Source organism: Ambystoma mexicanum, chromosome 7p, assembly GCF_040938575.1.
Source record: "Ambystoma mexicanum isolate Mex_15411 chromosome 7p, UKY_AmexF1_1, whole genome shotgun sequence".
NCBI classification, from domain to species: Eukaryota; Metazoa; Chordata; class Amphibia; order Caudata; family Ambystomatidae; genus Ambystoma; species Ambystoma mexicanum.
Genome location: NC_090939.1, coordinates 952,057,106 through 952,083,800, shown reverse-complemented (window position 1 = coordinate 952,083,800; position 26,695 = coordinate 952,057,106). Strand labels below are relative to the sequence as shown.

Sequence of the window (26,695 nt, the reverse complement as noted above, 5' to 3'; positions counted from 1 at the left end):
CGTTTACCCCCTTCACTGCTTTGCCAGCATGGCCTCCTATTGATAGGCTTTGAGCATGGATTGATTTGTTGTGGATACCTCTCCTTAACCCTTGGCCTCCAATTCCTACTATCAAGGGATAGTGGTTTCTCTCCACTCTAGGTTGAATCACAAAATCTTTTACCCGGCCCAGGCATTGCCTGAGATAAGGATATAATCTAAAAGTGAGGCTCTGTTGTTGGCCCTAAAAGTGTTTGAAAAAGGCCGGAATCGCCATTACACGCTCTTAGGTTTAAGTTATACTTACTGTTTCTACTTCCAGGTGGTGTAGTCTCACTGGGGGCGGTGCTATCGGGTCAGGACTATCCCAGGCTGTATCCTGATCTTCCCCTATTCCCTCCAGTATTGCTACTGGTTCATTTTGCAAGTTAAAATACCCTACTACTAGAGTTAAACTATCCCTGCTTTTTCCCCCTTTGGGTGGAGTTAGAATTGTCCCTTAGACTAAATATTGTCGCCATACCCATTTTGGACGTGGGTTTATTGTAAATATTGAACAATTCTATAAGTTCATTGTCTCTGGTTGAAATGAATAACCATTGCAAATCTGTAGTACCTGTTTGCTTAACCACCACCCTCCAAACCAAGCTAACCTCCAACCAAATCATCAGACCGCCACTCGGTCTGCCCTTTGTTCCTTTTGTGGCTGGTACATGGAATGTTTGATATCCCTGGAAAAAAACCGGGTCAAGGGACCTGGGCTCATCGCTTGTTGTTTGGGTAATTCCTTATTTTTTCTCCTATTCCCTCCTAGTTCTAAAGTGCGCACCCTGTTACCAGTATTGTCTTTTGCCATATGTCTAGTATTGTTGCCAGCCCTCAACATTTGCAGAAACTCTGGCGATCTTAGGGCAACTACAGATTTCCCCACTGACAGAGTCCTGTGATCTATACTCAATAAACCACCTACTTGTTCCCAAGAACGAAGCAACACTTGTATATAGTCCAAATGTAGCATAGTCACCATTCCATGGATCCTATAGGACTCAATGGGGACTTTGCTGGTATTACAGGTGCTGGTATTACCTGCGCCTGTCATAGCAGAGATTTTTGCCGGAAGGGTGGCAGGATTACTTCCAGCTCTTAGTTGGAGGGGATACCTCCACCCCACCGGCAAACTCGTAGTTGGTCGGTACGGAAACATGCCCGTATACATTAATGCCAGCACGTTAAATCCACACTGGCCAACTTGTAATGAGGCCCATTAATGTCTGAGATGTTGGCGTATTGTGCCCCCACCTGGGGAAAACCAGACAGTAGTGAGAGGTAGACACGGGAATAGGAAATGGCTGCACATTACTAAACAGAATGGTAAATTATAGTGAGGTTGAGGATAGAGGGAATACGGATGTATAAATAGGGGTCCCAGCGTAATGACTGCCATTCTATCTGACAAGAATCTGATATGAAAACAGTAAAGTAACCCATCTCATGGTAACAAGATATTTTCAGTAATTACTGTTTTTAGTATCTTGCAGAGGCATAGTAGAATTAGTGGGAGCGAGGGGTGTGATGATCCTGCAATGTGCTTGGGAAATCCTTACGTTGTGGAGGCCTGAAATTGTAAGGAATATTTTTACAAGCACCACCTACAAAACCCTAGGGATATAATCTGGAAGTGCCAGGCCAGCTGTCAGAAATGAGGTAGCGCAGGATTGGCTGAGTAATCAGGTGAATACGGGGAGCACCAAAAAGGGAAGTGGTAATAGGGGACACAAAGTGAATAGCATTCTCTAAGTGCCCTACCTGTATGGCCCCTACATCAGAGTGTATTTACCTATGCAAACTGTGGGAACAGTGATGGCTGTGAGTTGTATTTGGGAGGATTTCTTGTGTGGTTAGTATTTCCCAACTCTTCTCATGTATCCTGTAATGTAAGAACTGTTTAGCTACAGAAGGGATAGCGCAACTATTGGGTGTCTAGGATTCTATTTGAACATGTTAACTTCCATTTCCTTCAGCAGAAATTATCACTCATTTAAAAATTAGTTATGTACTCCAAAAATAAATAAATTAGCAGAAGGGAGTGTGCTTCCATTGTATTGAAAATTCACAAACGTAGTGGTTTGCTAGTCCACACAAGCTCTTCACCCCACCATGCTGTGCTATGTGTATGAGTGTTTTTTCAATTGAACACTACATTGAAAACCACCTTGATATAAATCGCTTGGATTGAGTACATTCCCATCTCAAGTGGTGATTTAATCAACATAAAATAAATAGCGCTAGCATGAAAAATGCAGGAATATGTAGGTATCATGTCTTAGAGCTCATATGAGAACTGATGAATTACTAAAGGATGAGCATGATCTACTGTAGGAGATTAATAATGACAATGCTAGAAAACAAACAGGTATTTAGACCAGCAGAGTCTTACCTTCCCCTAAGTAGAGCCGGACATGTGCCCACATGGCGAAATGTTTGCCTGCATGTTAGTGGCAGGAATGATTTGAATTGATAATGTTCTGAAGCAAGGGAAGTTCATGTATAGTGCACGCTTGTGTGAGCTGAAGGTTCCAGAAGTGACGGTTGGGAGTTAGATGGTGAAATTGAATGGAATGTTAGAATGTGTATGGATGAGTGAGAGACCGTTGTGTTGCTGGACCTCCAACACAGGCAGTGGTGGAACACCAGGAAGATGTAGCCTGGGAGGTGGGGCGCGTGGGTTCCTGTTTTAAGATCTTATGGACTCTTGATGTAACTGAATCAAGTCACTTGATGGCAACTTACCTCAACGTCTAGGAGGCTTCTTTCATTACAATTACAAAGAGCTGGCCTTCCATGGAGCCATACTACGAATGGGCTTGCTTGCTAGAAGAGAGAAATAAGGAAACGTTGTGAGCTGCAATGGGGTGGGGGTGCCTCCAGTGATGGACATGACTGCCCCCAAGGAAAGTGCCACCACTCAGGGCGACCTGCAGGAGAATGATAGGCTGTAAGTGGAAGGAGGTGCGACTGTGCCTTGTTGGTGCCTTCTGGTTCTTGGATTGTTTATTAAGGCAGGGCAATAACACAACCAGAAAGCATTATATAATAGCATTATATATATCATATAATGTTGTACTATAACCAGGGCAGCATAAGCAAGGACATGTTGGTTGTAAAAAATTAAGGCATCAACACAACAGAATCAAGTCATGTCTGACAGTGTCAGACAGGGAATTGTGTGCTGGTAGTGAGGCATGCAGGAACACTGCAAGTAGAGTAAGCAGAGAAATAGATAAAACTGTTGTGGGCAAAACTAAATTTTGAAATTTGATGCTGTACTTCAGCTGGAAGGCGGTGCAGCATTCTTCAGACCTGGAAGGTGTGTTCAGCTGCACTGCAGCGGTTGGAATTCTCCTTGAAGAGCTCCAGCTCCGATGCACTCTGAAGCCAAAATGATGACATCAGCAAGTGAAGCAAAGAGTTAATAGAGGTTAGAGACGCAAATGCGACACATGTCGAGTTCACTTGCTACAAGGACTATAGGGAATGAGTTATAACATTATTAGTATATGTACTTGTTAGCAGGGACGGACTGGGGCATAAAATTGTCTCGAGCACCAATGAAAAAGCAGCCCACAGTTGTAAATAGCAATGAATTCCAATTTGAGTAGTACCCAAGCGGGAGGTTTTTCATAAAATGTGATGCAAATTGTGCATTTTAAAGAATATTTATTCAGTAACACTGGTCAAAACTACGAGACTCATGGTGAAGTAACTTTTCAAACTGGCCCTTGTGCGCCTAAAAAGTGTCCCACTTTGACCAAAAATAACTGGCCCACACTAGCATTTTGCGTTTTTGGTTCGGGCATTGCCTTATTGCCCTTTAGGCCAGTTTGATCTGCTTGTTAGTAACCTGTGTGTGTTATTTTATTTATTTATTGGACATTTGTATGGCGCCTATAGACAGGTGTTTCCAGACACCAAAAGACAACATTAGGGAGGGGCATTGGAATAAAAAATGTGGAACAACAACGGTTATATTGGCCTTGTGACAATCCTACTGTGCAAGTGCATGAAAAGGTGGTATGTGCAGGAGGGGGGGGGGTAAGGGAGAAGTGCAGGGGTGGGGTACCGCCAGGGGTGGGGGTGGGCAAGCGCTGGGAGGGCCAAGGCGGCAAGTGCCAGGGGAAAAGTAGGTGGGGAGAGAGGGGAGAAGGGAGGATGAGTGAGATAGGCAGGGAGGACCAACTTGGGCTATTCTGCGGAAGGGAGACCGAGGGCAAGTGCTGGCAAAGGATGCTGAGGGGACAGGTAGGGGGTGGTTTGACCTCTGTATGACTCTGAAGGGGCCGGGCCCCAGTTGTGGCAGCAGATGGTGAGTTAGTAGGGGAAGGGGAGAGGGAAGCAAGAGGAGAAAAGCAAAGTCTTGAGATTTTTCCGGAATTTAAGACGATCCGGCTCAAGTCTGGGGGTGGGGGCATTCCAGAGGGAGGAGCCAGCCGAGGAAAGGGATCTACCACCTACTCTCTGCTTGGAGAAACGTTTGACCTGCAGGGAGTTGGAGCCAGAAGACCAAAGGACTCTGTCCGGGAGGTATTTAGAAAGGGAAAGCTGGATGTAAAGATCCCAGATAGCCTTGTGGATGATGCAAAGGGTCTTGAATTTGATCTCTGCGGTCACCGGTAACCAGTAGAGAGAATTTAGGGCAAGAGAGATGCAGTCCCTGGGCTTGAGGCCAAGGATAAGTCTTGCAGCCCTATTCTGGATTAGTTGAACAGGGTGAAGGGAAGTAAGAGGCAGCTTGAGGAAGAGGCTGTTCCAGTAGTCAAGCCTAGAGAGAACCAGGGCTCTGGAGACGTTGAGCTTCTGGGGGAATGTGAGGAAAGGTAGAATGCCCCCAAGGAGATGCAGCTGAAAGTTTGACTTCCAGTCCATGATGCATAGAGAGAAAGAGAGGGAGGGTTCAAAGATGATGCCAATGTATTTTGCCTCAAAAGTGGGTGAGGGGAGAGGACCCAAGGAGTCTGGCCAGAGAGTAGGGGGAAGCAAGGAGGAGGCACCCCAATGAGAAGGATCTCTGTCTTACTGGCATTATAGCAGAGATCATTGGCAGATCACCATGCCTGAATAGCAGTCAGGCAGTCGTGTATGAGGAAGGAGGATGTATAGGAAGGCAGCCTGAAGGAGAGCTGTGTATCATCTGCGTAATACTGGAAATGAGGGGAGAAAATGGAGATCAAGAGGGAGATCAAGAGGGCCAAAGGGACCAGGTAGATGTTGAAGAACCAAGGCGACATGATAGGGCCCTGAGGGACGCCACATGTGAGGGTGAAGTGGAGGAGATAAAAGGGCCCATTTGCATTTGGGAAGGTCTTTTTGAAAGGAAGGAGTTCAGCCACACCAGTGCCCAGTCCGTAATGCCTAGGGTATTATGGAGACGGTTTATGAGGATGGAGCAGTTGACTGTATCAAAGGCAGAGGAGAGATCGGGGAGGATCAGGAAAGACAGAGTGTTAGAGTCCAGGTTGGAGAGTATGTCTTTATGGGTGTTCAGGAGAGCAGTTTCTGTGCCTTTGGCAGCACTAAAACTGGACTCATGGTCGTGGGGGCAGCCTGTCATTTTGGTGTGGAGAGTCAGTTGGTGTCATGTCTCGGGTTCTGGCATCATTCTTTGCTGAGCCGTTGGAGACGGTTTTGTTCCCACATTTCAATTTCCTCCAACATGGCTTTCAGTGCGCCAAGTATTGTTCTAGTTCGAGCATCAGAGGAAGACTTGTTCATGATGGCATCAGCGCCAAGGAAAAGCTGCATTTATATTCAAGGGGGACCGGGGAGACTGTATGTTGCTACTGCTCTGCTAACGCTGGTAAGTTTGCCACTCTAAAGCTGTTTGTATATTCTCACTTACCTGCCCTATTCCTGTTTACCTCCTATTTCATTCCGTTCCTTTACTCCCTTGTTCAGGAAACTTCTACCCGCTCCAATTTCCGGAACGCTATCTCCCTCAGAGCTCGGGTCCTGGCTTCCCGACACTCAGGTACGGTGTCCGCTCGCAGGGACAGGCTTTCTCCCTTCAGTGCACAATAGAACATTATCCCGCTCTCTGTCTCCCCATCTAGTTTCTCATTGAGACGGAGCAGGAACTGGATTTCAGCTGAGTCTGTGGCCGCTGGCGACGCCATCACCTCGGGACCGAAGAATAGAGTTTTCTCCCCCAAGACAGTTTCCCTGGGGGCTCCATGCATTCTCTCTTTGCTTAGGGATTGACAGAGTCCTCGGGGAGGTTCTTATTAGCCTCAGTCGACTAAAGCATCATACCAGGTTAGTCAGTGTCTATTTAACTATTGCTCATTGTTGTAGTATTGACAGTTGGGGCATGACCAGCTTCTTCATGGGTTTACCCAAGAAAGGGGGGATAGAGATAGGGCGATAGCCGGGCAAGAGGGGTCAGCAGATGGCTTTTTAAGGAGCGGGTGCACAAGAGAGTGCTTGAGGGGTTGAGGGAAGGAACCAGTGGCAAATGAGTGGTGGCAGAGGTCAGCCAAGGGTGGAGAAAGAGATGCGATGTTGTCCTTGATGGGTCTGGAGGAGAAAGGGAGGGATGAAGGAAGAGGCAAATGCCGCGGCGGACACACGCTTCATCAGTTGAATGACGGAAAATGAGACTGGCAGTGCAGGCGGAGGCGTCAGGGGACAGAGGAGGTCAAGTTGGGAAGAGAGGAGGGAGTGGTCAGACCAGGAGAGGGGGTTAGACAGTGGGATGTCTGTTGTGATGAGAGCATCCAAGGTGTGTTCAGCAGAGTGGGTTGGGCCAGAGGGAAGGCTAGAGAGGGAAAGAGTGTCACAGAGGTTGTGGAAGGGAACAGTGGCCCCATTGCGAGAGTCGAGATGGACGTTGAAGTCCCCACGGAAGATAAGTTTGGGGGAGGAGGCAAGACGGGAGGAGGACAGGTCCACCCATTCTGGGAGGAAGAGCATGGACGGTCCGGTGTGTCTGTAGATGATGATAGTAAGAGTGAAGGTAGGTGAGACAGACAGCCTGCAGACTAGGCTTTCAAAGGATGAGTAGGTTTGAGTGGGGACTATGGGTGCACAAGGAGGAGTTTGTAGTTGGCATGTTTCACAAGTAAGTGGGCCCGCTTTATAGAGTGATTGATATTGTTGATTGAATTGTGCGTGCGAGATCCGTATAGCAAAATGTGTGTGCCATGACTCAGATGGAGTGATGTGGTTTTATAAGCATCATAATTATTCAAGTTAAGATATAACGAAAGGTCAAATTTGCTCTTTGGGCAAATGAGTGGTCGGTCACCAGGAGGCACCAAGTACGCCAATTGTTATAGAACATCATTACTCTCATAGTTAGTGGGTAGTGACTACAAGTGGATGTGGGTCAGGAGGCATATGGTATGCCAATTGTTATGTCAGTTATTATGCCCATATGTAAGTGTGTCCAGTGTAAGGAATAGTGTGATGTTGGTATTGGATAGTTGATTGCCTAAAGCGTCACCGCATGTGTATCAGCGTTTAGGGATTGGAGTGAGGGATGATGTGATGCAGAATATCTGAATGTGCCATAGTTGAAGAGTGTGTGTGTGTGTGTGTGTGTGGTAAGGAAGGGAGGTGTGTTGTGATGTGCATTGTTCAGGGATGGACTCATGCAGGTTTGGAATGTATGAGATCAGAGTGAATGGATGAGTGAGAGAATGTTGTGTTACTGACGTTACACCACAGCCAGTTGGATGATGGAGCCTGGGTGGTGAGAGCCAGTGGGTTCCTGTCTTAAGATATTATCATCATAATAGAATATTTCGACGATTGTCATGAAACTGAATATGCACAAAAATACAATACAGATTTCAAAATACAAAATAACATTAATAACCCCCCTTAAACACATTCAAATTTAAAAACACTACAATAGTACAACAACCTAAGAGAGTTCCAATTCAAATAATGGCAGACTAATAAATAGTAAAAAATGTGGGGTTGGTTAAAACATCGAAGCTTTCAGATCATAAAAGCTCTAAAGTACTATGTACATGACGACTAGTAAAACTGTTAACCTTATATCAGTAGATCATTAAACAGAAATGCCTGTAACAGTTCTATAGTGCGTACCAGTCATGAATCCTATCTTACGAAGTGGGGGACTCAGTAATACAAAGAGCGTAACAGCTTCATATTCTAATTTCCTTAGACCATTGGGCCCCTAAACAAAGTTCTTTTAAGACCAGGGTACCAAAAGCTTCTAAGTTACTTGCATGTCTAATATCCCAATTGTGGAATTATGCATTTACCTCTGATGTGGCAAGCCCTATACAAAAATCTGACAATGGCAAATACGGACTCCCCCCTCGCCCCAATACGGATACCTTAGCCCAACCTCCCCATCTACATTGCAACAAAATGTGTCAATAGAAATTGATGTTGTGGGCTTCGAAGAAATGGGCCTGCGTCCTTTTTGATGGTCATTTTACAGAGCATAAGTGCATCCTAGTAACGACTTACATATAATGGACTCTTGATGTAACTGAATAAAGTAACTTGATGAAAACATCTTTGGTAACTTGGTGGCAGTGTCCAGGAGCCTTCTTTCATAACACTTACATTGTGCTACAGGCTCTTATGATCCTTGAAGTACTGGCCATACATCGTTACATTTGTGACAAGCTGGCTGAAATGGACCCATGCAGGAAAGCAGAAAAACGTAACTGTAGATTGGACAGCAGGTTTAAGCATTGATCTTCAAAGATCAAATCTACCAAAGAAGCCATCCCTGACTTGGCAAGGAATGTATGAGCAGGGGGGCGTGGTGAGAAAAGTGAACAAAAGGTATGACAGAGTCTCTGCCCTCGCTCACCTGAAGCAACACTGGCATAGGCTACATGGTGCTACCTCCCAGGTGATAGCTATATGTACATGGTTATTGCCACACAATTAAGTTGGTTGAAAATGGCAGGACTAATGTCTGGCAGAGAGACTCCCAGGACCCCCCTTCTTAATTTGCATAATTTAAGTAGCTTTGGGTCTCACCCTAAGTTACTAGGGGAATCCAGATGTGGACCCCTTGCTCACTATTCTTAGAGAGGCACAGCTCCACCATACTGTTGAGGTCCAACCAGACCGAAACATGTGTCTGGGGTTGTTGTTGCTACTCTTGTTCAGAGGGGAATTGCCTAGCATTTCGGTGCTGGACTGTCCCAGGGCAGGACAAAGACTGATATGTTTTGGATATATCTCCTCTGTGAAAGATAGTGAGCTAAATTGGACTATAGACTTTCACATTGCCCCCTGTGATGTGAGGTTCTCCCACTTCTTGTACCTCTTGCAGTCATGTATTGTAAATTTGTTAATAACTCATGGAATTTATCTTCTGTATGTATCCTCTGTATGTAACCTAAGCTTAAGTAATCTTGTTACTGCTGCGCCCGGCTACCCCTGCGTTTGGAGCGCATTATCAAATAAAAAACTAAACTAAAGTAAGTGTCATTTTTGGGTCATAGATATCTGATACAGAGCTTGAGACTCCCGCAAATGGTCGATGCTATTTTGAAGATTAGATCACCATCTAATAAGGATGAATTGAGGTAATTCCTAGGTTTTATGGAGTTCTATGGCAAATTTGTTGAACATTATCCAGTCAATTGTTCTGTATTAAGAGACCTATTAAAAATGAAGCCAGATTTTGTTTGGGGGAAGAAGGAAGAAGGTGTTCAGGAGGATGAAACAAGAAGTGGCTAATGCACCTACTTTACACAGGTTCGATCCATTGGCAGAAACTACAATCACCATAGATACATGTGCCTGGGGTTTGGGTGCTGTTTTAAGTCAGTCCAGAAAAGGTGTGTAGGTGCCGGTAGCGTTTGCATCACGTGCCCTTATAGCAACATAATCTAGGTATTCCACCATTGAGCGCGAGAGTTTGGCGTGCTATTGGGCCTCGAATTATTTCAAAACATATGTTTGAGGTATTCCCTATGTCATATGAAGGGATCATACGCCCTCGGCACATTTGTTCACCACAAGAGGCTCGGGGTTATCCACAGCTAGGATAGCCAGATGGTTGTCAGCTTTGAAGGGATTTAAATTTGTAGTGAAATTTGTTCCAGGACACAGCAATGCAGTTGAAGTGGTGAGCTAACAAATGGATTGCAAAGGTAGAGAATACAGTTGACTGTGCATTCTTCAGAGAGACGTGGCTGGAAGGCATTAAAGGAGACTTGGGGCTGAAAGAGGCTATGGTCAGGACGGAGCTTAGGTGGCGCTCTGGAGAGGAGATCAGTTCACCTTTCTACAGGGTTATGGATGAATTGAGCAGTTCTATGTGGGGCTTGGCAAGGGTCGAAAGATTGGTTCCTCACGGTGGCCATTTGGGGAAGAGTTTAACTAAGTGCAGGTTGAGGGCTATGTTTTGGTGGCCTGGCATGGATGTCACGGTGAATGAGGAGGTGGGTTTTTGCATACCTTGTGCTGCTACTGATAGAACCTTAAGGACACAAAAGATAGACATAAGAAATGTGGACATTCCAGAGCATGCATGGGAGAAACTGGCAATCGAGTTTATGGGGCCTATGTTTATGTTGGTACAGGAATACAGATTTGCCATTGTAATAGTGGATTATGCTTTAATGTGCTTTGAGGTGGAATTTGTGGACAGCATATCTGATTTTATGGAAAGGTTGCTCTCACGAGAAGGGTATCCCAAAATTTGTCATATCTGACAATGTGGTGCAGTTGGTGTCAAGGCAGATGCGTTATTAGTTGGATAGGAACGGCATTGAGAATCACCGGACAGCTTTATATAATCCAAGGGCCAACAGTCTTGTTGAACGCATCAATGGCATAATTAAATAAACTATTCAGTTGGCATTCTCCAATGGTCTGGACTGGAAGAAGTGCGGTCTTGAAATGGTGAGAGCATTTAGAGATACGCTGCATTTATTAACTGGTGTAAGCCTATTTGAGAAAATGAGGGGAAGGAAGATGCGCTCTGTAGTTTTCTCACATTGGTTGGTTGAGGACCAACACATTAAGTGCGAGTAAAATCTTATGGAAGGGAGTTTGGTACGTGTGGGCAATATGGTACGGGTAAAGAAGTCTTTTGCTGTGCCGAAAGGATGCTCCTGTTATTTTGATCCCATGAAGGTGGTGAAAGTGGGAAGAAAACATGCTGTGACAAATGATGGTAGAAGGTGGATTATGGGTCGAGTGACCGTTGTGCGCCACCCCCATATTCTAGAAAGTGTGTCTGGTTATGAGTGTGCTAACATCTCTGATGACGTGGAAGATGAATGGTACAGAAATGCTTCTGACAGTAGTCTTGGTGTGGTGAATTATGACGACACTCATACTTCATTCTACGGTGGAGATTCGAGTAGTATACACTCACAGGAAGGATTACAATGGGAATTTGTTGAAGTTCCTGGGCAAGATGGTGGGGACATGGGAATTGGTGCTGGTTGGACCACAGGTCGTGTGAGAAGAAGACCATCCAAGTTAAATGATTATGTGACGTAGATCTTATTTTCCTCCTTGTTACTACTTCATCTGTTATATTGATTATTTTGCTTCTTTTACATTACAACTTACTGTACCTGATATATGTAAGAGGAAACATAGGTTGTATTTAGTGTTTTGCTTCGCACACAATGGCAGCCCAACATTCTAAATTGGAATGTCATAGCGTTCGCCTAATACATGACAGTTGGATGTTACCTCTAATAGATTCACTCGCCAGAGACCCAATGTGCACACTGCATGAAGTCTTATAATATATATATATATATATATATATATATATATATATATATATATATATATATATATATATATATATATATATATATATATATATATATATATGTAAAAAAAGGACTGGAAACCAATCCGGGTTGCATCGGCACTCCGGCTATGATGAAAACGAAAGGCTGGATGTCTTCAATAAATCCACACACAGGCTTGTGTACCGTGCAGTCAAAGTGTCCTTTATTATTTAAAATACATGGACAAAGGAGGCAGCAACGGTCTTGGGTGCAAGAAAGGAACGACGCGTTTCACCCTACTCGGGCTTCGTCTGGTATGTGACATAGAGAGAGGACTGTAGTATTATAGAGAAAAGTATATGAGTCCTTTTTCAATGTTTTGCACTTAAGTAAGGTAACAAGTAGTAGACAAGAATGCAGCCATGTTGGAACCTGCATGACCACCCATTTCAGTGCATTCATGAGAGACACAGTGTTTTTATAAACACTGTAGCAGTTCGAAACATTTTTGTTTGATCAAACCAATTATCCCATGTGGGTAAGGGATGGACAAAATGCCTGAAATTACTGATATTGAATCATGTAATTTCATCTTAGTGTTTGCCAGTGTCAATGAAATTGGGAAAGACGATCGTGCATCGTCTTCTATTGTACTGGGTTTGTTTAATTCAGCCCAAGTTGGCCGACACAGTGTCTCAGCATGAACTGAAATGTGCTGTCAAAAAAGTTTACAAAATACATGTTGCAGACATCAAAATTGAAATATGCAGATGTTTCATAAGTAATAGAGTGCTATGTGCTATATAAACATTGAAGGACTATTGATTGACAAAGTGCTGAGTGCTATCAATAAAGTGCATAATATAAAGTGCATATTGCAAAATCGCAAGTGGTTGGGAATTTGATCTGGAGGCTGTATGTAACCCTTGCGGGTGCCTCTATGGTATATTCTATCCTACTCTGATCTAATCACCTCCCTAAAAATTGGTTGAAAAACGCTAAAGGCGCTAAAAGACGTTAGAAAAACGCTAAAAAACGCAGGAAGGGGTAAAGGGTAAGGAAAGGGGCGGGGGGAGAGGGAGAGAGAAAGGTGGGGCATAAAACTATATATATATATAATAAAGATATACTTACTTGGCTCATTCTACTTGTTTATGGAAAAGGTGCTGTTGAATGAACATTCAGTACAACTACTTGTATTTACGTGTGCTATGACTTATCTGCCAAATATCGTAAATATATTCCTACTCAAGCACTTCACTCCTTCACCTCCAACTCCCTCAGGGTCAGTTGGTTTTCCTATCAGGACGTTGGGGTAGAGCCATTTCCTCAGCTGGCGCCTCGCTCTAGAACAGCCTCCCTGCCTCTCTGAAACTTGAGGAGAACCATCTTCTGTTCAAGAACCACATCAAGACCTTCCTCTTTGCTTCTGCCTTCGCCCTTCCTCTCCCCTGCTAATATGTCTGCTTTGGAACCAGGCACCTGCTTTACCCTCTGATTTCAGGCCCAGATTCCTGCCCTCCCAGCCACACACCCGCACTGCCTCCTGGCAAACCTTGCACTTGGGTCTGTATCTGCAACCCTACAGGCCCCTTCCAGCACTTATCAGAGACCTTTTGTCTACACCTTATTCTCGCACTTATCACCTGTTGGCTGCACTACCTTTTGTTGTTATATCACATGTTCAGCACTTTCCACTCCCCCCCACCCACCGCACTTTCCCCCTTCCCTCTCCCCTGCACTTGTACATTCTCAATGGGCCTAGTAAAATCATTGTTTTGTCCTCCCTTGTTTCCCCTCCCTAGCCTCATTGCGCTGTGAAATACCTGTGTATGAGCGCAATACAAATACAATTTCAATATCAATATCAATAACATGTCAATGAACAGAACTTTACTTGGAGCTACTACTCCAGTCATTGATGTAATGGCAATCTTTCATTACAGGTAGGCTTGTGAATCTTCAGTTTTACTCACAGAACCATTTCCATGCATTGCTTTGAAGATGATACATAGGGATTTGAAGGTGAATATCCTGCCCACTGAAAGCCAGTGTACTGAGATAAGAGCTAGAAATATGTGTTCCTTGAAACCAATTTGAAGGAGGTTGCAGATCGACCACCGGGTTTTTTGAGCAGAGATATTAGCTATTGACATGATAAAACCTTGAAAGTATGATAGCAATGATTTCTGTATATTTTGGGGAAAACACAAGCAAAGAACATATATTCCGTGGGGGTTTTCAGGTGTCCAAATGCTTGTCATGTGACCAACATGATCTGGGGACACAAAATGAGATCAGAGTCCACTATTTTTTTTTTTTAAAACGTGTTTTATTGATTTTGGTGAGAGAAAAAAAAAAACGTGCAATACAACGAGAAATCAAACAGTGATTCAAACAAGGGAGGGGACGGTGCAAGGGGGACAGGGGAGGGGAAGGGCCAAACAGATCAACAACAGTCTTCATGTTGTAGCGAACTTATAGTGGACGGATGGGTTAGGGCCTGCGACCCAGAGTTTCAGGAAGCAGGAGGGGTCGCATACAAGGGCTGTCCTTCCAGTGCTGGCATCAGGGGATAGCGCCAGTGTGATGCTACGAGATTTCAGGGGGGTTTGTGGTCGGCGCTGAAGCGTATGTCTCTGAGGAGGGCCTTCCATGATTCCAGGGTGCCGCACTCGGTTTCGCCGCTTGACATGATTCCTTCTTGCCAGGCCCTGGTTTCAGCTACTGTCCATCTCTCGAGTTCTTTGAGCCATCGTTCATGCCTGGGGCCCGACGGCGTCTTCCAGGCCATCGCAATTGTTCTCTTAGCCAGGATGCATGAGATGTCCATTAGTCTGACAGTATGCCTGGACTTGCTAGGTCTCGGGTAATTCCCCAGGAGGCACTCTCCGGGGGTCCATTCGTACCTCGTCATTCCGGCGTCCATGCAAGTCTGTTTGGCTTTGGACCATAGTGTCATCGTCTTAATGCAAGTCCAGAACATGTGGATCATGTCCGCTTTATCATTCCCACACCATGGGCATGCAGGGGAGGATGTCTTATTGAAGGAGGCGACCCTATGTGGGGTCATGTATGTCCTATACAGGACGTTCAGTTGAATCTGGCCGAATCTGGAATTCCTGGACACTTTTTTGGGAAATATTAGCGCTCTCTCCCATTCTTTATTCGTGATCGGGGTCTCAAGGTCCGCTTCCCATTTCGCCCTCAGATCTTCGCCTTTAGGGTTAGGTTTGTCGCATAGTCTGCTGTAGAGCCTGGAGACTGGTCTCCAGCCGTCCGAGAGGTCATGCATTTCTTGAAGTAGAGGATCAGGGGAGGGTTCCTCCGGCCAGCCGGTCCATTGTTTCTTGGCAGTCTGTTTAAGGCGGTGATACCAGAGGAACTGGCCCGGGGGTATTCCTTCGGCGGCCTTTAAAGATTCGAAGTCCCTGAATTCTCCTTCCTCGTACATGTCGCCCCATGTGTATATGCCGGCTTCTTCCCACCTCCTTGCTGTGGAGAGGTCTGCATCCGTTCGGCAGGTGTCTGCTAAAATGGGGTTATCCGGAGAGTATGGGTGTTGTACTCGCCTGATGTAGCAGGACCTGGCCCATATCTTCCTTCCCAGGTCAATCACTTGTGAGGTGACCAGGGATTGTCGTGTGGGGTGCCACAGGGTTTCCTTGGGGATCACATTGTTTGAGGATTGCCTCAGTAGTTCCGCCTCTGCCGAAGGTTCGTCCGAGAGCCATTTCGTTATGTGACTCAGCTGGGCAGCCAGATAGTATAACTGGAGATCCGGTAGCTTTATTCCACCCTCTTTGTGTGGCAGGGAGAGAACAGATAGCGACAGTTTGTGCCTGTGGGGGCCCCAAAGGAAGTCCCTGATAATAGCCTCCAGCTTCTTGAAGAAGGGCGGTCGAACGTAATGGCAAATGTTCACGAAGAAATATAGGAATCGGGGGAGTACGATCATCTTGACTATCGCTGCCCTGCCCACCATGGCCAATGGGAGCTTGGACCAGAATTTTATAGAGCGTCGAAGACTCATGATGGCGACCTCAGTGTTGTGTTCGTGCGTGAGTAGCGGTTTATGGCTTACGTTGATCCCCAGATAACGGAACTTGACCAGTTGCCAACCTATTCCTATCACTGGGAGATTGCTTTCTGGAATGTTGCGTAGGCCCGCCAGGGGGAAGGCGGAGGACTTGCTCCTGCTGAATCGGATCCCCGAGTACTTAGCGTAATTATCTAGTACCTCCAGTGCTGTCGGTGCATTAACTTTGGGAGTGCTTAGGTAAAGGAGGACGTCATCTGCGTATAGAGATATTATGTGGTGTACAGTGCCCACCTTGATACCAGCGTCAAAAAACTGCTGCCTGAAGTATAGTGCAATCGGCTCCAGGCCCAGTATGTACAGCATGGGCGATAGCGGACACCCCTGTCTCGTTCCCCTTTGTATTTCCCAGGCTGCTGATACCGTTCTTCCCGTTTTCACTCTCGCCATTGGGGAATTATAGAGGACCTCGATCCACCTGATGAAGCCCCCTCCGAAGCCAAATCTTCTCAGGACCTCCCTGATCCATTCCCAGTATATGGAGTCGAAGGCCTTGATGGCATCGAGCGACAACACCGCTAGGTCCTCGTCCCTCTCATGTGTTTCAGCCATTACATGCTGTAGCCTCCTGAGGTTAGCAGTGGTGTTGCGCCCAGGTACAAATCCGTTCTGGTCTTCATGGACGATGGATCCCACCACTCTGGCCAGCTTGCGAGCTAATATGGATGTGAGTATCTTGGCATCGTAGTTTAGCATGGCCAGAGGGCGATAGGACTCACAGTCGGTGGGCGATTTGTGTGGCTTGAGCATAGGGACGATTATGGTTTCTTTCATGGTGTTGGGGAGAATCCCGTTCGTGTATGCCTCCTGGTAGACCTCGTGGAGAACTGGGGTGAGGATGGGCTCATACGTCTTGTAAAACTCAGGTGGGAGGCCGTCGCTGCCAGGGGCTTTGTTGTTAGAGAGGGACCTGATCGCCCCCTGTACGTCCTCAAGAGTGATCTCCATCTCTAGTTCCTCTCTCTGCTCGAGTGAGATGCGGGGAAGTTCTATCTCCTCAAGTGTGTCTATAATGTCTTCAGTAGGAATTTGCGTCTTGTGGGCATACAGTTCGGTGTAGAATTTGGCAAAGGCTTCATTGATCCCCAACTGGGTCGTGTGGGATGTCCCATCGGCGTCCCGTATCTCCACTGGGAGGTGTTTGGGGTGTTCCCGCTTGCAGAGCCAGGCCAGTAATCTCCCTGGTTTGTCCGATTCTTTGTGGGATCGGGTAGTGTGCGTGGTAAAATCGAATTTCTCCAGTCTTTCCCATGCTTGTTGGCATTCTGCACGGGCTTCCTTCAATTTATTCTCGGCCTCTGTGGAGTTGTCGTGAGCAGACTCTAGTCGGGAGATCTCAGCCTCCTGTGCTTCGAGCGTTCTCTGCAGCTGCCTGCGAGTACCGCCGGCTCTCGATATAATTTCCCCTCTGGTCACCACCTTCATAGCTTCCCATAATGTGCCCCAGGAGGATACCGACCCCATGTTGATTTCCAGGTATTCTTCCAATTTTTCGGCAAGGTCTTCCCTGAACTCGGGATCTCCAAGTGCTGCAGTCGGCATCCTCCACGTGGGGATCGGGGGTCTGGGGCCCCTCAATTGCCATAGCATGGTCAGTGGGGAGTGATCGGAGATCGTTCGCCCCAGGTACTCTGTAGATGCAGCGCATGGGGCGAGCTCCTTGTTGATAAACAGGTAGTCAATTCTTGTATGGACTCCGTGTGGGGCTGAGTAGTGGGAGTAAATCCTGTCGGCCGGATGGTGTTCCCTCCAGATGTCGACTAGATTGAGCTGCTCCAGAGTTTCCCTCAGGGAAAGGGATGCAGGGTTGCTCGGGTGTGGGGGGGGCAGCGATCTGTCCGCGCTTGCGTCAGCAACACAATTGAAGTCCCCTCCCCATATGAAAGTGCGGTCCCGGTGCCGAATCAGTTTTGTAATCATTGTGGAGAAGTACGCCGGTGTTCCGTGATGTGGGAAGTAGGAGTTGACCAAGCAGACTGGGGTCTGTTCCATTGTGCCCCAAATCACTACGTATCTCCCTTCCTTATCTTGTTCACTTCCCTCCATCTGGAAGGGCACATCCGGGCTTATCCATATAAGCACCCCTCTAGCGTATTTGGAGTAGGGGGACCCTCTCACAGTCCCAGCCCATCGGTCTGCAATCTTGGACATGGCCTCCGTCGTGAGGTGAGTCTCTTGAAGGAGTGCAATCGAGACTTTCTTCCTTCTGAGATAGGATTGTATACGATTGCGTCTGAGGTATGAGCCCATACCCCTCACATTCCATGTCATCACAGTGAACTGTGCCGCCATCGGGTCTGAGTTTCGGATTTGATGCGGGACTCGGTCTCCGGAGTCCGGCTCTGCTTTAGTCCTCCGTAGGTGGGCTGCGGGGGGAGTATCACTGAATTCCGGTCGTCGGGGCCGCGTCCTGGACCCATCTCGGTCTTTGTTGGCGAAAGAAGCATGAAGACTGTATAACTAATAAAACTAATAACAAAACTCAAACTGGTGCGCCCAGCGACTACAACATTGTTGCGGTGCTCAGGCGCTCTCGAGCCGTCGGAGCCCATCCGGGAGTCGGGCGCGAGCTGGGTCAGGCAGGTGCCCAAACCGGGTGAATTCTACGCTGGGGGTGGGGCGAGGGTCTGGCGGCGGAGCCGAGCGAGGCCGTTCCCAAGTGAAAAACTGAAGTTGGATTACCTTCTGTGTTCCAGCGTCATGTACGATAGTTCTTACTGTTACTCGGGGGTCGCTTGTGGGATCAGGGGGGGTTAGGCCTCATTCCGTGAGTTGTCCTTGCCATCCGCCAGGTTATTATCCTCTAGCCACATGTTGGCTGCCTCTGGATTATCGAGGAATACCACTCTCTCTTTGTAGACGACCCTGAGGCGTGACGGATATAACAATCTATAATTTAGGTTCAGTTGTCGGAGCCTAGCTTTTATCGGGACAAATGAATTCCGCTCTCTCTGAACCTTCTGCGTGTAGTCCGGATAGATGGAGATTTTGGAGTCCCCTATTTCGATGGGGCCCCCCTCCCTGGATCGCCGTAAGATAGTTTCTCTGTCCTGAAAGTTCAGTATCTTAGCGATTATAGGTCTGGGGTGCGATCCAGGGGGAGGGCGCCTCTGGAGGGATCTGTGGGCCCTCTCGACCGAGAATCCCTGGGTCAGTTTGCCGGCCCCTATTTCTTGCAGCAGAAGGGTTTCGACGAAGGATGTGGTATTTGCCCCCTCGTTCCCCTCTGGGACGCCCAGGATCCTGATGTTGCTCCGTCTGGCCCGACCTTCAGCCTCCTCCGCCCTTTCCTCCAGGAAGGCAACTTTCTTCTTCAGGAGGGCAACTTCTGACTTTATGGCTGTAGTGGCCGTGGATGTTTCCTCCGTCGACTGTTCGACGGTCGTGACCCTCTCCGCTAAGTTGCGAGCGTCTTGTCGGATCAGTTGGATATCAATTTTGAATTCGTCAATCTTAGAGTCTATATGCGTTTTTAGGGAGGCTATGGCATCAAGTATCTGAGAGTGGTTATCGGCGGCCACCCCTTCGCCCGTCCGGGCGACTTCAGAGGAGCCGGCCCCGGCTTGAGTTTGGGTCTTCACCTTGGTGGAAACAAAGGAGTCCATGGTGGCGGCTCTAGTCTTATTCTTGGCGGCCATCTTGAGGTGATGATTGCGGATGTCCTAGGCCTCAAAGGATAGATCGCTTGCAGGGTTGCTAGTGAGGCCCTCTTCTTAGCCGAAATTTCGGGCCGTGAGCTGTGTTTTGCCCCTGTGTCTGGTTGTGCGACCCGCAGAGTCGGGTATCAGAAGAGTAAGGGTAGGCGGGAGGCCTCCCTCGCGGGTGAAGCGGGATCCCGCGCACCCTATCTTGTGGGGCTGGATCGGTAAAGTGACCCGAGCCAGGCCAGTCCTCTGTCAGACGGGCGGCACCCGGGGAAGTCGTTTTCTTTTCTCGTGCTTCCGCTTCTCCCCACCCGACCTGGAAGTCCGTTGGGGGAGGGATACCCCTCGTAGGCTCCGCTATGCGATGCGAGGCGCCATCTTGGATCCGATCAGGGCGGCAGGGGGGGAGAGCCGTTTTAGGGCCGCAGCTGCGTCTGGGGGGGTCCAATTCGGCCCAATGGTTATTCAGATGCAGAACCGCTTCCCCCAACCGCACATTCCTCTGCAAGGGTTGGGGCCGCACATGAGCCGGAGAAAAAGGATCAGGAAACGGCGTCTCGGCCGGAGCCCGGCAGATCAGCTACCGCTCGCCATCGGCGCCAAGCCACGCCCCCCATCAGAGTCCACTATTATACCCAGATCTATTAATCTCTTTGAGATGTTCAGGTGGAGATTGTTGTTATTTGTGTCTAGCAAGAGGATGGGTATGAGAGCTTGTTTATCGGAAAGGTCAAATTCCTATATTCTCCGGGTTCAATAAGAGGTAGATATGTGTACCCATTGATCAATATGTTGGATGCATTAAGGGATGATAAACAAATTTGATGAGTTGTTGGAGAATTGTAGAAATTATTGCTTATCGTCTGCATAGTTATGATGGGATAGAGCTAATCATCTAATAACGGTTGGGAGGGGTGAGGTACAGATTAAAAAGTACTAGTGTCAGAAACCCCAAACAAGCATTTCTTGAGCTGTGGTTGAATGGAGAGCATTATGATGCATTTGGAGGGGTCTTTTAGAAGGAGAATATCCTAGTCTAGAACCAGATCTTTCGTGTTCAGTTCGAAGAGATGCTCTATAAATACAAAGTGGTCCACCAGATCGAAGGCTGTCAGTAGGTTGAGTAGAAGCAGTCATCGGGCAGATATTGCCCTATTGCAAGAAACACATTTATTATAGTCCAACCAGTGTAGACTGTGATCAAGGCTCTACCCATGCTAATAATTTGCCTCTGCCATCCCTAAAGAGTGTAGGGTACCACAGGCAGATGCCAAGCTCCTTTTGCCACCCAAGGGGTAAGCTGCTGGGCACATTTGGCTCTCTACATGGCCCAAATGAGCATTACTATGAGTTCCATACTGTCACTATTCACTGACTTAGTTCCACGCTGGTGATTTAATTACTGAGAGGGGATTTTTAAAGAGCATTTAAATTATCTAATTGGTAACTCTAATCAAAATGTGAGTTCCCTGGTTTATGGTCTGTCACTTAGTAGATATATGTTGAGACATTCACTGCTCACAAAAGGTAATTGTGCCTAGATTCTTGGTAGGGAATAGAAACTCATTTGATCTAGTTCCAAGCTCTGTGTCTAACCAATCCCTGGTCTGGATCACCTTGTTTATGTGGACAGTTTTAGTTTTGCATAGACATGAATGACAATGTGATTATTTGTTAAATGACTCATCTATAGTGGATGTCATAACAGCTCACTTTTTATTTTAGCGAGAATTATGATGGTCAGCATTCTAATGCACTCTGAGGGGTTGCTTTTAAACCTGCCATCGGGAGAAGTGATTTAATTACTGAGAGGGGATTTTTAAAGAGCATTTAAATTATCTAATTGGTAACTCTAATCAAAATGTGAGTTCCCTGGTTTATGGTCTGTCACTTAGTAGATATATGTTGACACATTCACTGCTCACAAAAGGTAATTGTGCCTAGATTCTTGGTAGGGAATAGAAACTCATTTGATCTAGTTCCAAGCTCTGTGTCTAACCAATCCCTGGTCTGGATCACCTTGTTTATGTGGACAGTTTTAGTTTTGCATAGACATGAATGACAATGTGGTTATTTGTTAAATGACTCATCTATAGTTGATGTCATAACAGCTCACTTTTTATTTTAGCGAGAATTATGATGGTCAGCATTCTAATGCACTCTGAGGGGTTGCTTTTAAACCTGCCATCGGGAGAAGAATGATCAGTATAGCTACAGCTCATAATAAAGATGAGGCTAGCTGGAGTGAATGGCCCAGTGCTACATAATTCTCTGTGTTTACACAGCCATACCCGACCCGAGACGCTATATATTTTGGGTTTGTCTATTGTACTGTATGTGGTCCTGAGGCAGGATTTACCGTGGGCATCTGCATGATTATACTGAGTCGACCCTTGCATGTTTTTCCTATTGTCCTTCCACGCCTTGGTATTCTATCAAGGTGCAATAAGCTTGACCCTGGATGTTCTGGTGTGTTACACGGTGTCTTCGGTGGTGGTGTTCGTTGGGATTGAACCAATAAAGATGGTCTCCCAGTCACTGTACTGTTCTGGTACATTTGACCTCCTTGCTGGATAAGGATGTAGTGGGGTGGTTTTTGCCCTGTTTTTGCACTCCGCTCATTGATTTTGCGGTGGTAGCATATATCAATCGGTAGAATTTTGCACTTAGCCCGATTGAGTGTGTTTCTGTCTTTACATTTACAGGTGAGCTCCTGATGTTGTTCACACGTGTGTACCTCCATATATGTTCCCTTGAAAACACCTTACCAACTTACCCCTGAAGAATATCTGCTGAATGAGATGAAGCATAGAATGAAACATGTTGGATTGGGGAATTTGATGCTGTTGTAGACAGCATTGTAAATCACAGTGTATTGCGTTTTTTTTATTATATTAATTATTTGTTTGTCGCTTTCCTGTGAGGATCTGTTGTTCCTATTTGTAATGAACATAGATTGTATTTTAGAGTGTTGTTTTATATTTGAGATTTAAATGCTATAATTGGATGAAATAATTGTGATGTTAGGTTGTCTGATTGAGTGTGAATGAGGTATGTCTGGAGAATGTTTTCTGGGAGAGTATGAGAATATTGTGTTGAACTAGATAGGTTAATTGTTCGTTTGACCTTTTTAGAAGTGCATTGATATTGGCACTCTTGATGATTTTTAGAAAAAATCTGATCAATTTATTGTGATGTATTTTTGTCTACAGTTTAATAAAAATGTTAATATTTCAACGTGTTCAGTGAAGTGAATTGAATTGTTTCACTTTACAAGTTTTCGCATTTGGACACTACGCTACTTTATGGCTTGTACCAGTGAGATAATGGTCATATAGGTGTGTGTATTTCTTTTGAGCTCACCCACAGAAACACTTGTTCTATGATCTTTTATGTTGAAGCAAATATAACTGTTCTTTCCAGGTTAGATCATAGAACAGAGAAAGACCTGGTATCCCCTGTCACTCCTGTTTTTTGCTGGCCCTACACAAGACCAGAAAGCTGGAATGCCGGCATAGTAATACTGCTACTGATAAGACCGATAGGAAATTGAGAGCGGCAAGGGCAGAGTTAATTAGACGAGGATGCGATCACTTCCTCAATTTTGAAAACCAACTAATGTTACTGTTCCCTTTTTTACAATGCTAATAGGATTTTGGGATACACACATAAGACCCTTCACTCATGCAACTTGATCACAGTCCTGAGATGTATACCATAGATATGGGTGAATGTGAAAACCCTGATATTCTTAATCCAAATTATGTGTTGCTTTTTGCAGGACAAGCCTTCAGTTCTGAGATCCGATTGACATATCTATCTGATTTGTCTCTCGCTGTTATTTGAGAATCCACAGAGGCAAACCCAACGAGTCTAAGGATTTCCCAAGTAATAAGGACTCGCTCTGCCGTTAAAGCATCACACCTAGATGGTCTGCTAGCTCTATTTTATAGCATGTTTCAGCAGCTATTGATCCCGCACATGATGATGGCAACACCCTGCAACCAGTAAGAATGCTTGCGTATTTGATGGGAATTCCTGCCAAACGGTGTAAATAGCAGAGCATGCGAGAGCAATACCTGGCACATGGCACGAGTACATAGCAAACAATGTGAATGCCTTGGTTTATTGTGGGTTTATCGATGGAATTGCCATGGCATGTGATAAATTAAGTGAGTAACTGGGAATATGATTCCAATAGCTGGCCCTTGGTTTGAGTACCTAGCCATACAATTGCAATTTATGGCAAATAATGGAAGTGCATTGGCACATAATGGCAAATGCTCACATTTGATCTGAGTTTTTAACCACATTATAGCAATATCTGGCAAATGCTAAGCGTGCATTGGCCTATGTTCCTGGGCATATGATGGCAGTACCTGGGAATCTTTAATACCTGGGTAAATGATGCCAATACTGTTATATAGTGGGATTAGCTAGGTATATAATGATAATACCTGGCAAATACAATGAGTTCCTAAGCATTTGATGACAAAGCATGGCTATTAGATGAGTACATGTGCATTTGATGAACAGTCTGGCAAATTATGTGAGAACTTGTGAATATGATTGCAATAACTTACAAATGCTTTATGTGCCTGGGTTTTTGATGCCAACACCTTGCGAATGGCATGAATACCTGGACCTATTGAACAAATGGTGCGATTGATGGTGCATGCAATGGCCATTCAACTTTCTGCACCACTGGTATATCGTGTGAGTACCCAGATATATAACTGCAATACCAGGCGGATGACAGGAGTAAATGAGCATATGATGGTGGTTCTGTGTCATACATTTTAATTGTCCTATAATGAGAATTGGCTGTACTCATCCTTGATTTTTTTTCTTTTCTCCTTATGAGAAGGTGTTAGGGGTTCTTTGCGGTACCCCCGTACCCACCCCTTTAAACACCCCTCCCCCTTCTCCCGATTTTACACCACTCTGCCCTTTTCCTGGCATATGTTGTTACACATTTTCATGCAATCTCTACCTCCTGTGTGGTATGGATAATACCTCAAGAACATCCACTACATGAAATCAGAGGGCAAGCCAGAAGTCCATATTCATAGACTCAAGACATAAAGACTGATGCGTGATCTTGAGTTTAACAAAACAAAAGAAATCCATCCACTCAGAACAGGGCTGGACGGGCACCAACATTAAAACAACTTGCTTTTTCTGAACAATCATGGTCATAACTGTGCCATTATTCTGCCATTATTCTGCTCTCTGGGTGTACTACGATGCCACTACCAGGTCAAAACGAATAAAATACTGCGACATTGATGATTTTATGTGTGAATAAACAGGCTTTAATAACTTATAGGCATCACCCTGACTAAACCTTGTTCATTTATTATGCCACTGAAATTAACCTTGGACCATTTTGTGATTGTTTTTGTGTCAGTTTGCAGTGATGAGCTGACCCATAAGTACAAAGGCTTCACTGTGATGAATGAAGGCGAGAGGTATGAAGCCCTCAGGCACTGTCGCTATGTTGATGAAGTCATCAGAGATGCCCCATGGACGCTTTCATCCGAGTTCTTGGAGAAACATAAGGTGCCATCCTCAAAATGTCCTTCCAAAACGTAGTTTTCTCTTTCATTTCTCTGTCTTCTTCCTTTGCCTCATTTGTTGGGCCCGACGTATCTTTCTTTTTCCTCCTTTCTATGTTAGTTTTATGTGTTAAAATATATGAGACAGTGAGCAGTAATGAACTGTTTTTACGTTTCAACTTTCAGGAAACAAGTGAAGGGTTGGAATCATTGTCTAGCCTGTTGTTCACCAGCTTGTAATGACTGTTGGGAGGTCTGCATTGATGTAGTTTGCGATGTCTGTCCGTTTTACAGTATCTATAGCGATAAAAACCATCAACGCACTTACCATCATTTTCTACCTGCTATCCTAACAGCGCTTAGGGACATGCAATTTATTCAACGAGGAGACACATGATTCTGTTTTCCCACACTAGTGTGGCGCTGAGGCGTGGGGGTCATTCAAAGTTTGCCGGTCTGGGAAAATTGTTTGGGAAATTGCCGGTAATTCCGTGACTGACAATTTTCCCGGACCAGCAAACTACAAGTTTGCCAGTGGGGGTCACTGATTTACCTCCAGCAAAGAGCTGGAGGTAAATCAGGCATCAGAGCTGGAGGTAAATCAGGCCCCCACCGGCAAAAAACAGCTGGCACCAGTAATTCCATGGAATGGAGATTTACCCCCCTTTCTGCCACCTGTAATATTCCAGTAATTCTGGGATATCAGGCGGTAGAAACGGTAGGTCAGTTTGCCTGTATCCCGACGGAATTACCAGCAGGATACCAACAAACTTGTAATGACCCCCACAGTTTCGATTAGAGGGTAATATACAATTAAACTAGACTTTTGGCCAGAAAGAAGCATGCATACAGTTTAAAAAAAAGAGAAATGTAGACATTCTATAGACAAATTATAGGAAAAAGGTTGAGTAATAGTAGAAAACCATAAAACAGTTAAATTCTAGGCAAGAACCTTTCCAATAGCCTTGTAAAAAGAAAACCTATGGGGAATTAAGACAATGATGATACAACTTGGGGTTCAATTGAATCTTTGAGACAAGGAATAGCACCAATTGACGCGGCTCATCATTGTTTCTGCAAGGCCAAATATTTGGCATCTTTTAGCAGTGACGGTTTGAGCAATGTTCACTACTCTTCCCAACTCTTCTCTGGAATTTACCTCTCACTGCAAAATAGGCAGGGTTGCATGGATACATATGAGCCAAGTCCACTGATTTTGCTCTTTCACTTTATCAATGAGGTTTATTTTGGGGTGTATGCTGTGAACCATTTCCCTGAGACTGGGAAATTCATGGCTTTCCCAGTTGAAATCTGCAGTGTTGTATAAATAGTGTTGTATATCACCTTGTGCTAGCTGTGTTAATTCTGTTTTGTCCTGCCCTGATCATGCAGGTCTGTCCTCGGTTTGCAAGGCCTCCCTGTAAGCAATCCCGCCTGTTTTTCAATTGTTTTCATCTGTATTTGCTACCTGAAAACGTATTTGGCAGAGCAGTGCTGTTATGGCTGTGGGCTGTCTTGAGATGATGGAGCCTGTGCCCATTCCTGTCCCCGTGGGCACCGTCAATAGTGCTTCACCAGGCCTCCCTGAAATCTTCATTAAGGCACACCTCTCCTTTCCCACAACTATAATGCCCTTCTTTCTTCATTCTTAAGCCCACCTAG

At 45.7% G+C, this 26,695-nt stretch overlaps 1 protein-coding gene across 3 annotated transcripts in view; it reads left to right on the top strand.

Moving 5' to 3' along the window:
- PCYT1B (phosphate cytidylyltransferase 1B, choline) overlaps nt 1-26,695 on the top strand; it is a 1,139,653-nt gene that overhangs the window by 494,966 nt on the left and 617,992 nt on the right. For all 3 annotated transcript variants that reach the window (XM_069637298.1, XM_069637297.1, XM_069637295.1), the window contains exon 4: nt 24,886-25,037. In XM_069637298.1, the coding sequence (XP_069493399.1) occupies nt 24,886-25,037 (152 nt within the window). The remainder of the gene's footprint in view (nt 1-24,885; nt 25,038-26,695) is intronic.